At 47.8% G+C, this 13,941-nt stretch overlaps 1 protein-coding gene across 2 annotated transcripts in view; it reads right to left on the bottom strand.

The window, feature by feature from the left end:
* RNF216 (ring finger protein 216) overlaps positions 1-13,941 on the bottom strand; it is an 81,009-nt gene that overhangs the window by 38,618 nt on the left and 28,450 nt on the right. For both annotated transcript variants that reach the window (XM_074552800.1, XM_074552799.1), the window contains exons 12-14: positions 13,484-13,621; positions 12,158-12,306; positions 11,633-11,711 (exon numbers count right to left, since the gene is read on the bottom strand). In XM_074552800.1, coding sequence (XP_074408901.1) covers positions 11,633-11,711; positions 12,158-12,306; positions 13,484-13,621 — 366 coding nt within the window. The remainder of the gene's footprint in view (positions 1-11,632; positions 11,712-12,157; positions 12,307-13,483; positions 13,622-13,941) is intronic.

Genomic DNA, 13,941 nt, shown 5'->3' with positions numbered 1-13,941 from the left:
CCATTCCTCATTCAGCAGGGCAGGGGCACTCACACCATCAGGGCACAGCACAACCTGGCCATTGCTCATTCAGCAGGGCAGGGGTACTCACACCATCAGGGCACAGCACAACCTGGCCATTGCTCATTCAGCAGGGCAGGGGGCACTCACACCATCAGGGCACAGCACAACCTGGGCAGGGGGCACTCACACCATCAGGGCACAGCACAACCTGGCCATTCCTCATTCAGCAGGGCAGGGGCACTCACACCATCAGGGCACAGCACAACCTGGCCATTCCTCATTCAGCAGGGCAGGGGCACTCACACCATCAGGGCACAGCCATGGGAGAGGTGCTGGGTAGCAGCAAAGGTGGTGGATTCCTGCAGGACAGAAGTGTGATTCTGAGAGGGGAATTCGTGCTGACCCTAGCTGAAGATGAGCAGGCTGACTGGAAATAAGGATAGGTGAAAGAATGTCAGGAAATGATTAAATTTTTAAAATCCAAATGGTTTTACAGACTGAGGTAGAGACTCCATGGATATGGATGGTTAATGGTCCATCTCAATCAAATATGCACCTCCATGGCCACCCTCACATCCCTCCAGCTCCATGACCAGGGCAGGGTGGTTTGTCCCACAGCATCAGGGAGGGACAGGATATCTTCCTGAGAGCAAAGCACATTTCATCCAAAACCATCCCCAAAAAGCACTGCAGGAACCACCACAAACACACAGCTTAGCTGCAGCCACCTGGGAGAGCCCAACAGCTCTGAAATACCTGTTCAGGCAGGGGGTGCTCATCTATCACTGCTACGTGCTGCAGGCTCAGGGCAAGTCTCCACCAGACCAAGGGGGATGTTACTACATATTTTCTCAAGGATTTCTGACAGCTAAGACCTCCAAAAGGCAAACCCCAAACACTTGCTGCTGCTGTTGTTCCAGTGTTAGGTGTGCATTAAATTAACCCCTGATGTCCTCTGCTGCTGCTGGAAGCATCCTTTACTATTAACCAGCCAGTCAAGGCTATAGCTGCTAACAAGCCCATTAGGACACAAAAATGAACAGCAGCCTTGGAATATCCAACAGCAACTGCCACAACAGAGGTCTAGCACACAACATGCACGGCATTCAGCAAGGGACACCAGCCTTTGTTATAATGAAGTCAGGAACAGATTTTTTCCATCACTGATTATCTCAACAGTCCACGAATCTGCTGCACTTTAGATTTTTGCCTTGCCCTTGGACAGAGCTTGGACTATGAACTCACACAAAAAGATCCTGACACTCACACAGGGCTTAGACCACTATTCCAATACCCCTATAAACAAGCAATAAACCCCCAAACCATCCTTTTAAAATTTTTAAATTTTGAAACTGCACACTAACAAAGGCTGGCTTTACTGGGGCTGTGCCATGCAATTCTGTTGACTTAACCTCACTAATCCTGAATGAGATGACAGGTATTGGGGAGGGAAAAGAATAAAAACTGTATTTGCTTGTGATCTGCAATACATAATGGAAGAGTAACACAATCTGCACAAACACTCCCCGTTTTTCAGCTCAGCCTCAGTGTCCAAAGTATCAGCAGGTCACAGCTTTGCCAATTCTACCACAAAGCTGAAACACTGACTTGAGGATTTTTACTAGTCCCCTTTCAACCAAAAAGATGAAAATTCAGTCAAAGGGGAAGAAGTTGGCACTGAATGAGACAAATCAAATTGTCCCTTTCCGGTTCTTTAATTCACATGTTAGGGGACAACCACAGCTGGGAATTTCAATCTCTGGAGCAATTAAAGAAAATTAAATTCAGGGAATGAGGCCTTATGCACTCAAAGCTTCATTAACCCTCTTGCCTTTTAATTAAATACGTGCACATGAAACTTTGGACAGAGTACTTGCCTCACTGACAATGCTCAATTTTAGTGGCAAATCAGTACTTGCCTTTTTTTAAAAAAAGAGTACACTGGGATTGTAAACTCTAGACCTCTCTAGCTTCACAATGGCTCTATTAAATACAGTAGAAATTACTGCCTATCACCAGCTCCCACTTCATGGAAATGCCTGCTCTCCCTCAAATGCACCAGCAAAGCTCTGCTCTGGGCTTGCTTCAAGATAACAGAGAGCCCAAGCAACACCAGGGATAAAACATGAGCCAGGATTTAAGAGCCCTACACTTATTACCATCAGTAAGAGAAATAAAGTTGGTGAGCTACAGCAGGATGGGTTTTACAGCCCACGGAGCAGAGATTAGAGCAGGCAGCCTCTCTTTTAAATACTGCTCATCCTTACAAAAGGCTCAGGCAGGCGCCAAAGGCGGTGTGTGACGAGGACAGTTTAAGGGATAATCTTTGAAAGGGGATATTGTCAAGTCTGCCCAGCCTAAATATCGAGCTGGCTTTGTGTGAGGTAGCATCTGACTTGGGAGGGAGTCACGCTGCTCCTGCGCCGGCCTCCCGCCTCCCTGGCAATGTCAGTGAAGGACTGGAGCTCATGGAGACGCCTGGCAGGGACCGAGCCCTGACTGCTTTGGTGCTTCCCCACATCCACCCAGAGCAGGGCCCCACCTGGTGCACGGGCAGGCAGTCACATTCTGGGACCAGCAGCACACAGAGAAGACACACACAGTTCCTTTGCTGTCTCCAAGAGACTTCTGGGGAATGCGCCACCTCGAGCCAGACATGTCACCCAGAGATGTGCTCTCATCACCAGCAAACCAAGTTATGCCTCTGGGAGGGAGCAGCCTTCAGTTTGTCCCTTTTCTTTGTAAGCGTGTTTTTGGGAGAGGGACTTATCATTTGCCAGCACACTCTGATCATTTCTGGGTTTGTAGTTTACTGCTGACCAATGCATTTTAGCTGTTGTGACTGTTCACAGACAATGCTGTGTGTTTAGAGATGACCTTCTCTGACTGTCACTTACCATAAGAGTCGACACATTTTACACTCAATGACACTGCCATCTTCACACGTGCCCCCCCTCTCAAGGGGAAAGCTAACACAACAGACAACTGTTCACACCAGGCCTCCAAGGGATGCCAGATTTCCCAAGAGGATGCTTTGCCCAATTGAGTGAAGCAGCACAGCTCCATTAACCAGAAGCAAGCAATTCCTCATGCCCAATATTCACAGGTTAATTGCTGCATTCCTAAAACAATGTTCTGGTTTAATAGCAGCTGTATTCTCTCACATGGAGCAGAGTGAGCTGTTTGCTGCTGTGGGATGCCCTTGGTGCTACCAAGGACAATCTGAACGCACTGAGCATGACAGGCTCTCACTGAATGCAAAAATAAACGCAGCCACTTTGCTTCCTCAGCCTTTGACACCAGCAGGGGAAGGGGCTTCCTGCTACAGCAACAAGGCACACGTGAGTTTTGTGATGCCTGAAGTGCTGCCAGGCAGAACACAACCCATCACTCCAATTCTCTGCTGCTGGAAATTACAGGTCCATTAACCCTTCTCTGTGCCTGAGATGCTTCTCCCAACTGCCCACAGCAAATAAGCAAAGAGGATGTGCATGGTAAGCATGCCCAGGTGTGCTCCAGGGTGAAGGAGGCATTTCCAATGCAAACCTGCCCATACACACAGTTCTGCTTTCCAGTTCTGATGCTATCATTTTATGATGACAACATTTCCTGACCCAGTTTCTATCTTGCTCCCCATTCCTCTGGTACAAGTAGTAATTAGTAATGTCAGTGTTCTGGCTGAGTTGCTACAGTCCATTAATAATGCAAGAGTAGTAACAGAGAGAGAGCAGAAGAAAAGAGGCTTGAAGGTTAAAAGCAATAAGAGAATGCATTTTGGGGGACATTGAAGGGGAGAGGAGAAGAGGAGGAGAATTGCTGGCCTACAGAGATTATAAACTATACACTTCAAAACACATCATTCCTTTCAGGTGGAAGTGGTGGGTGAATCAGTCATGGCTAATTAGAGGATAATATGCAAATAGGAATGACACAGAGAGGTGATTTTTACTAAATTAGAAGTAAACTTGTGTTTCACCTTCCCTTTGCCCCTCCAGACCTGCTGCCTCACCACTCAGTGTTCCCATTTCCCCGTTACTCATGTTTCAGAGGTCAGTGCTAACCTGGGATCTCACACATGACACACACTGAAGTTTCCTCTCTGCAGAGAATTTCTGTTGAGGCCAGCCTGTACCTGCCCATCTACAGCCAAACCTTTAATGCCACTAATCCATCTGCTCTGGCCACACCTTAACCCCAGGCTCTGCTGGAGCTGTTGATGACATGTCCTGTGAACCCAAAACAGAGCTGGGTTTGAACAGGTAACCCAGCATTTCCCCAGGCTTCCAAGGGAATCTGCCCTGACTGACAGCAGCTCCCTAGAGAGCAACAGCTTCACCCCCCCAAGGCACACAATCCTCCCCATGACACTGGAGCTGCAGCCTCACTGCATCACCTGGGAACCTGGTTTTTTACCTTTTATGTTCTCCTTTTCCTGCTAAGCACAGCATAGAACCAAGGCAATAAAGGAGCCTACAGGTTTGGTGATGATTCCTTGGCTGTTCCTATTGCTGAATGAGAACTCACATGAAGAGTGAAGGGCTGAAGTGTCTCTGCATGCCAGGAAGGTGGCTGGTTTGGGGCTGACTCTGCTCCAACACTGAACAGCAGGGATCTTCTACAGGAATATTTGTAAGAATATTTGAATATTTGTAACACTGAACTCATTCTGAAAGGTCTTCTCTCCTGGTTGGCATTTACAGCTTCCTACAAGGTACCAGGCCTCTTGTGAGGGATGATGGACAAAGTAACACATGTGCTCTTCTTTCCATTACCTGAAATCACACACGTCACTCCCTCTTGAAACATAGATTTCAATAAATCAAGCTAATCAATGTTATAATTTAACTGCAGCACAGCTCATTCTGACACTTAAACTACTCCAAAGTCCTCCAGCACAAAGGGCTTGGATGACTACCCAGAAAGCATAAACACCCAGCACTGGGATTAACACATAGAAGAATGGCAAAGGAAGGAAAAAAAATAAAAAAGGAAAGATCAGCTTCAGAGCTGCATGGTGGTGTTGGCCTTTCAAGTATCACTTCCTCTGTGGAGAGGAAGTGAGAGAAGCTGGAGGTTCTCAGATACAAACAGCTTCCCCTCCACAACAATGAGAGAAAAGGATGGGTGTTTTTAAAAAGAAAAAAAAAAAAGAGAAAAAAGAAAAAAGGAAAGCAGGCCAGCCCTGAACACACTGTGACCAAATTAGGAAACAAACTCCACTGACAGCCTCCAGAATGGCCATCATCTGCAGCAGCCTTGTGTTAGCTCAGGAAGTCTGATGACTGTGTCATCTGGTGAAATCTGTTTATGTGCAAACAGAAGGGAGAAGCAAAATACCTCCCCACAGGTTAGGCCATCCCAAGGAGTCCTCAGTGCCCCGCCTCGATGCTATTCCAAACCTCTGCTGCTGACTCACGCCCCTTCAAAGATAACTCTGCCCTGGAAGCACTAAGGTACAGCAAAATGAGGTGTATGGGGTTTTTTAAGTGCATTTTTCAAGTGGTTAGCTGTGGCAAATGAAGCTGAGGTTAGAGATCAGTGATTACTACGACAGGAATGTGAGGGGGAGGAAAGAGAAGGAAGATACAGCTTCTTGAGTAAGGTCAGAACAATGTTTTTAATTTGCCTTGGGAACAGCCTTTTTCCATCCCTCCAACATCCATTTCCACTGTAGTAGCAAAATGATAACCCTGATCCAACATTCTGAAATACCCCAGGCAGGGTTTTAACCTTCAACTGCTGTGAAAGGACCTGCACAGAGCTCACTGCAGTCCCAGAACACTCGGTGGCACTGCTACCCTGCTGTGGGGGCACACAAGTGCCTGAGCAAAGTTGCTTCACTGTTTAAAAATCAAACAAGTGAAGCAATCTGAGCACTTTGGTCCATACAGAGATTCAGGGTTTCTCCCTGTTGTTAGGGTGACTATGTTACATTACTCCCACTCTTGTCTGCATGAGACAGAAGAAAACCCTCTTGTCCCTTTCGTTTTCAAAGGGATTGAGGAGGAAATGGCAAAGCTACCAGCTCATCTCAGCCTCAGCACAACTACAGCTTTCAGGCCAAAATCAGCCCCAGGATTTTGGCTATGAGGCCACTCCACCAATTTTCCACATTCAAGGCAGCCAGCAGTCCTTTCCAACCCACCCAGGGTGTTCTTATCCAATTCCTCATGGAATCCATCACCTATCTCCAAAGACAGTCATCATAAACCAGAACTGACCACCACAGGTGCTCAGTGCTCCCTTTGCCAAAACAGTTGCAGGCTCCCTGTGCCCAGGGACAAAAGGCTAAACAAGATGCTGAAGTTTGAATTTCCATCTCCACATGAAGTTGTACTCAGTTTATTACTTCTGAACCTTTCCCCAGCAAAGGACAAAGCTATGAATGGAAGGCAGCACTGCTACCTCATATGGGCCTGACACAGAGGCACTCACTGGTCAGTGAACAGCCTTTTCAATTGGCTTTTCACTGGCTGGATATTGCTGTACAAGGCAGAAAGCAGGCTATTTTTACAAGGAGTAAGCTTTGTTGCTCAAAATTGCACTGACTTACACAGTCCATTTTTAAAGGGACTAGTCTGAGTTCCTGCTTTCAGCAGGCTTTTTTTTTTTCCTCTGCAAGAGACAGATACCCCATTTAATCTGACCTCTTTCCTCAGGTCCATTTCCAGGCTGGGCCTCACCCTCTCCTCCTGTCAGACTCATTTATCAAGTGAAGCATTTCCACATACCACTGCATAAATAGACTTGACCTTGTTAAAGCAGCAGCAGCACCTGAGCTCCCACTGATGGAGCCCCTACACCCCACCACAGCAATCAACCCAGCCCACTCCTACCCTCTTTCCAGGTGGGGTATTCTCAGAGCTTCTACAGTGTGTCTCAAAGGGTGACAAGTTGGCAAGCAGTGATTTGGGGCTGATCATTGTGCCTCCTTCTCTGGAAAGGGGCATTTAGGATCAACTTACTGCTTACAACTCAATTCTTGCAACTGCTCCTGCCCATTCCGAGCACACAGCAAAAATTAAGGTGTAAGACAGTACCCCCAGCATGTTGCCTTCCCTCGTTCCCCTTGCAGTTTCCTCTCAGGACAAGCAGCTTGCCCAGCATAAATGTGGGGATGAGAAGATCTCCCAACCCTCAGCACTCCCCAGGCAACTCTGACTCTCCCCACCTCGATGGCACAGCCCACACGGCTCAGCGCACGTGCCCGCCCTCCACGGGACTGTACTTTTAAGGTTTGCTCTACCACAAACTCTCTCCTGTTATCTACCTCCCTTTAGAACCTGGCAATAAAACCTACTGGGGTGTTATCTGCTGCCTACAATCACCTCAACCCCACCTTGGACCTTGGTCCCTCCCTCCCTCGGGCCCATCCCTGTGCGGAGATAGGGAAGGAGGCTCCGATAGCATCGCGCTCGCCCTGCCTGCGCTCGGCCCCGGCCCCGCGGCTGCAGCCGAGCCTCAATGTCCTTTTATGGAAGAAAAATGAAAATCGCCTGCCCAGCCGTGGAGAGCCTGAGCCGGGCTGAGCAGAGCTGACAGACGGAAACTCGCCATTTGTTGTGGTTTTGGCACTGAGAGCACCCAGAGAGTTCCCATGCGCGCTGCGAGTTTAAAAAGGGCGCAGCGGAGAGATCCAGAGCAGGAGGTGTCAAGGATGCAGAGCCATGAGGAGATGGCTTAGAGAATTCTGCTGACATGGACATGTGGGAGACAGGTCTCCAGATCCAAGCAGACCCAGGCATGAGTGCTCCATTCCCAAGCCCTATCCCTGGAAGTGTTCACAGCCAAGACAGAGCCCTAAGCAACCAGGTCTAGTGGAAAATGTCCCTGCCCATGGTGGGGGGGGGGTGAAAATGAATGGTGTTTAAGGGTTCTTTCAACCCAAACCATTCTGTCACAAGGTCATCCTCACCACACTTCCTTCTCTTCCTTGTCCCAGCAAATTTTGTTAGGAGACACAGGAGGATGGGAATTTAAACAGGAGCTGGGACTTAAGATCATTGCCACCAAGAAGAAATTAGCAAGGGGTCTGCCACAGCAAATGCCACCTTCGGCTCTGCTCTGTACTAAAGCTGTGGGGCTAAGCTCCAAGTAACAATCAAATCCAAAGAAACAGGCCCAAGGAAAAACATACGGATAATAGCAATAAGAATGTCTGAACAGAGAATGAGATGGGGCCACGGGACTTTCAAAATGTTTGTGCTGCTGTCAGGAAGCTGAATGAGACAGCAGACTTCAACAGCTGGGAAAACATGTTGCAAAACAAGGAGAATTAAGTAATTCTCCATATGTATATCCTACTCTGAGGCATTCTCAAGCTCAATTTCTCCAACCAGGACAATCTTTTTTTCCATGTTGCACATGCACCCTGCCAGCTACAAATCCTGATACAGTTTAAGCCTAAATCCACAGCACATCTGGAGTCGGGCAGGGCACTCTGGGCAGCATGGCCCAGCCTTTAGCACAGCAGTAATGGGCCCTGTGGTATGTGTTGGATGACATCCTTGGACAGCTGTGTCATCCTGAACACATCCCCTGCTGCTGGGTGCTGGATTACACAAACAGTTCCCCCTGCACTCCATAAAACACTCCTAAGCAGTGTTACCCACCTCTGAACCACAAGCAGCTGCATGTGCCTTGCTGTACCAGGTACAGAGATCACAGTGTCACAGGATCCCCCTCACCTCCCTCTGCAAATTTAGGTCTTGTTGATCAAGCAGTAATTTATTTCAGCAAGCCCCCTCCTCTCAGAGCCACGCAAACCCCACAGCACCACTCACGCTCATTACGGGTGCTGGTGGTGCCCTGCTAAGAGAGGCTGTGTTCAGGCAGAGCTCTGTGCAAGTTCAAACCTGTCCCACTTCCAGCAGAAAATGAAGGCTAAAAGCAGCTGGGTGCATCTGTTCTTAGGCAGCACCTCCAAATCAATCCCGAGACACGGAACAGCTCAATAAGGCGTGCCCTAAAACACAAAGTCTCAGTCCTGCTAATTAAAACAACATGAGGATTGCTGGTGGCCAGAGAGCCTAAGCTGAAGATGAAAGAGCAGAAATTTTATCCATCTGAGATAGGCACATCAATGCTCAAGGCAGTCCCCAAACCCACTGTGGATGCACAGGAATGGCAGCTGCCCAAGCCAAGGACAATGCCATCCCACACCATGCAGCCACATGCCATCATCTCAGCACTGACCCAGACAACTGGGGACCATAAAGCAATAAAAATTCCATGCTGTGAAAAAGAGTTTTAAGAAAAACTCTTGGAAATGCAAGTCCCTGCAATGTGGCCTGGCTCTGAAAGGAGTGCTGGGGGTTTCAAGCTCTCTGCTGCTCCGTGCATGCATTATTTCCATGGCAACGGCAGCTTTCAGCTCCCATCTCTTGCTGGCTGAAAGCCCTGCAGTGCTTTGTGCTGAGACTGCAAAGAAGGGAAAGCATCTCCCTCTCCCACAACACGGCGCCAGGGCCGGCAGCAGCTGGGAACAAAAGCCTTGTCTTCAGCAGTGTGGGGTCCTGGGAGGAGGGAGGCTGAGCACAGAGGATGGACTTCCTTTTCTGGGGGAAAACAGCACTTCCCCCACCATGCAGAAGTGCACCCTCACCTCCCAGTGCTGCACAACTCAGCCAGCAACATGTGCCTTTCCTTGTTTTACCACAGCTGCCAGTTTTGGGTTGCTCTGTAGTGCTGGGAGGAGGAATGTGCATCCTTAGAGATGAGAAATTTGAGCACTGCTTCCATGCAGGGATCCCTCCAAGATGGAGGCCTGGAAAACCCTGCTGTCACCAGGAAGCCTGGCTCCATGTGCCCTCAGCAAAACCTCAATACTCAGCCAAATCTGAGTGAAAGCTGCCTCTGCCCCAGCACCAGCTCAGACTGCACACACACAGAACACACTGTAGGGTGGCTCAGAGAGAACTGATCTTTTTCCTTGGCTAACTAAGCTTTTCCTCCACCCTGCTGTTTGTCATATTAAGATCCAAGCCCTGGTCACTGACCAGGAGCCAAACTTAATGCCACACAGCTGGAGCCACAGTGGCCCTGGCACATGGTGCCAGCTCATCTGCAGGCTCCCTGTGCAGCTGGGCACTCACAGGGGCAGGGCAGCTCTGCCCATTGCTCAAGTTACCATTAGCCACATTGTGGCCCCTGTAAGGTGCACATGAGTGGAACTACAGGTGAGATGCACAGGCAGTGACCTGGCTATGTGTAGAGCTCTTACTGTTGAGCCCAGCACACAGACACAGAGGGCTTGCAGCTGGTTCACATCACTTGCTTTACAGCATATCCATAGCTGGCCCAAATATGAATGAACCTCCCTGCAAGATTTAATGGAGACCCCGAGGGCATCAACACAAACTCCCAAAGCCAGATGAAGGATCCAGGTGATGGAGCACAGGGATACAACAGGTCCACCATCTGGTCCTCCTCTCCCCACCCTCAAAGCACTCAGAGATTTTGGGAGAGACACATTTTGACCTTCCCCTTGCTTTAGGTTCAGCTATGTGAGTGCAGTCCTTCCAACCAGAGAGGGACTCCTTCCAGGATCAGTCATCACCAGAGGCACTGCTAGCAAAGCAAAGTGCATCCTCTCCAAGCTCTGTGGAGTTCCCTAGATTAGCCCTTTCCTCCCTTAGGGCAACCATTTCCTGCAAGCAAGAGCATTAACTGAAATTCTTCATTCTGGAGAGAGAGGAGATAGCAGGAATATGAAGAACCACTGCAGCTGATGCTGAGACACCACATCCTGCCATCCAAATTCCTCACCCTCGACTTCAAATCCTGAAGTCGTTAAAGACTTCTAAGAAGAGCACAAAGCCACTCAGCAGATTTTCAGCTAATGAATCAACACAAGCTGTCCAGGAAACCAGAAATCCAGCCCACTGGAATGCTGTAACCCCAGGGAGGGGGGGAACAGGCAGTACACTAGGAAGGAAATGAAACAGTGAAGCAGTAGGAAAGGAACATTTCAGCACTGATCCCTCTTACATGATCACTCTGCTGCATTACACATTTTAGGGAAAAAGCGACTTCAATTCATTTTTCCCATTGAAGGGTTCATGTTTTTCAAACCTAAATTCTGTTTTTTAGTGCTGACATTTGTACATTTTGAAAACAGCTCAGCTTTTGCAAAAACAGTTAGAAAAAACCTGAGATTTAAACATGAATCAACATTGCCACCTAGTGCCTAGCAAACCTCCCTGTCCCAACACCAGGACATTGCTTTCCCCATTGTGAAGGGCAGATGATAACAAAACCTATCTGGAGATCAGGATCTAAAATGGAATTGAGTATATTTCATAACAGCTTTCTCCCCCAAAGTAAGTTCAATTTTCACATGAGAATTCAGTGCTGGCAACTTCAACTTCTCCAAACAACAGAATTTAACTATTAGGCTTTTTTAGCCAATACCTTCAAAGAAAACACAGGACTCCTCCTCTATCAACGGTGCCCTGAAATTCACCTGTCCAGGCACCCAGTTTTAGAGAAGATCAGTAGGATCCAGCAAATGCTTTGCTGCCCTATGCAGTCACATGAGATACTGCTGTACTAGGAAGGGTGAGTTGTCCTCCCAGCACTCCTGTCCAACACTTCAGAAGAAACCAAATGTGAAGCAAGCCCCAATTACCTTTCTGCAGCGGGGATTGGGGCAGCTGAACCGCTTCACATCGCTGTCCAGCAGAGCTGGGAAGTTACAGAAGGGACACCTGTAGCCCAAAACAAGATGCCATTAATGCAGAGTGCCAAACATAGCTTTGCTGAAAGCTGATTTAGTCAAATAGCTGCATGGAAGTTGCTAAGGCTGCCAACCCATTGCCTGTTGCCAGGATGTGCTGACTATTGCCTTTTTGCTCATATTTCTTCAATCACTTCCCCGTTTGCAATCAAAATATTATATGCTCAGCACTGCTTTTGACCATGTAATTTAGTGGATCAGCACAGAGCTGGCAAGCAAGTCTTGGGGGAGACAAGTCTATTGAATTTTAATCTGCTCCTAGTCAAAGGCAGAATAAAAACAGACCTGGGAAGGCAGAAGACTGAATTTATAATCCAGCTCTTTAAAAGCTACCTATCTCAGAGTCAGCACAAAAGTAGAGTTCCAGGGAACAATTTTGCACAGCAGCAAGTGCAGCACTCTCTGTGGGACACTCACCTGACGAGCTCATCTGCACAGGCAGCAGCCACCTCCTCCTCGGCCTTGCGCTCGTAGTACTTGCAGAGGATGTTCTCTGGGAGCACCTTCTCCAGCTCACTGGTGGGGAAGGAGCACGTGCAGCTGCCTTCCATGCAGCTCAGCTCTGACTGCGGTTGGAAAGAGGGCTCAGGTTCAGTATGACATTAGCAAAGAGCAACTCAGGACCCAGAACATTTCCAAGCAAATCACAGAGCCTTGCTCAGACAGAGCAAGGGCTGAAGTCAGCAGATCTCAGAATGATTTGGGTTTTGGGACTTTAAAAATCATCCAGTTCTAAACCCCTGTCATGGACAGGGACAGCTCCCAGCTTGCTCCAAGCCCTGTCCAGCTTGGGCTTGAACACTTCCAGTGATGGAGCATCTGCAACTTCTCTGGGTAACCTGTGCCAGTGCCCCATAACAAAAATTTTTTCTCAATATCTCATCTAAATCCACCTGACTGCCAGAGAATGGCCTCACCACGGAAAGAACAAGCCTAATTAAACAAATCAGGCCTCAAACAAGCACTGGGCAGGAAGATGCTGTTGCCAGCTAGGATCACAATTCATTCCAAGTTCACTGAGACCATTTATCAGCCTGCTATTATTGTTCAGTCTCTGCTGAGAACCAACACTCACACACTACATTCTTTTCAATAAAGTCATATGAAATATAGCTGCCAGTTTATACATTTACATGAAATGGATCCCAGAGTACAACAGCATCCCACAGTTTGAGCATCATATCCTGAGGCAAAGGAGCAGACACACTTCAGAGCAGGTTAATGACTTGTTTATAACTCAGCTAAGTACCAGGATAATTGCTAGCTAAATCAGAGACCAAGGAGGTTAGTAGTACCATAGAGGAACTAACCCCCCAATTAAGTTGGGATCACAGTGATATTATGAAGGACAAACACTTTTAGGTAGAAGGAGACAGGCCAAGTCACAGATAATTGTTCTCTGTGCAGATACCACTGGTTTATTTAGTACAAAATAAAAGCCAAACAAGTTATTGTTTTACTATGACTGCTGTATAAAGTTTTCCTAACAATCAAATTGCTAAGCATAGAGAAAAAAAAAAAAAAGATGTTAGTAACCCTGAAATCCTGTGCAAAGATCACATTGTGAAGTTGTTGGCTTCACTTGATGGCAAGACTGACTTGGATCTCAGGACACCATTCTATTCAAGTATTTCCTGGGAAGTGCAGTTACATCTGTTTTAAGTAACAACACTACACAAACAGCAATGTCATCTCCCAACAGCAATTACCCATTTCCCCCTTGTGCAGTTGTGAAATCCTTACCTTCCCAGAGCCAAAAACTGCCTCCTGAGCATATTTAATTAGGCACTCCTTGCAGAACAAGTGACCATCTGCACACTGAGTCAGCTCCTCGAAGGCAAACTCCCCGTAGCAGCAGCGGCACTCGATCATCTGCCCGTCCTGCAGCCACCAGAGGAACCAGCACCAAAACATCAACAGCTACAGCAACACACACACAACTGCAAGGCAGAAAAAACTGCCAGCACCAATGCTAAAAAAAGCTGCAGATATACACCATTCCATCAGATATCCTATTTAGTGGTCCAAATTCCATAACTGCAACCAGAAACTCAGTTTTAAGTCATTTTGTGGTTACATGTCCTACTTGACAGGTTCCAAAGAGCTAGAGAGCATGCAGTGATTAATAATTCTTAGCTCACAGGCAGAGCAGCATTTTGGGTTTGGGAAGCTGCAGTCACAGGGAAGCAGCCTGAGTGTGC

Source organism: Zonotrichia albicollis, chromosome 16, assembly GCF_047830755.1.
Source record: "Zonotrichia albicollis isolate bZonAlb1 chromosome 16, bZonAlb1.hap1, whole genome shotgun sequence".
In the NCBI taxonomy this organism is placed as follows: domain Eukaryota; kingdom Metazoa; phylum Chordata; class Aves; order Passeriformes; family Passerellidae; genus Zonotrichia; species Zonotrichia albicollis.
The sequence above is the reverse complement of the archived record's forward strand: the minus strand, read 5'-3'. Positions and strand labels throughout refer to the sequence as shown.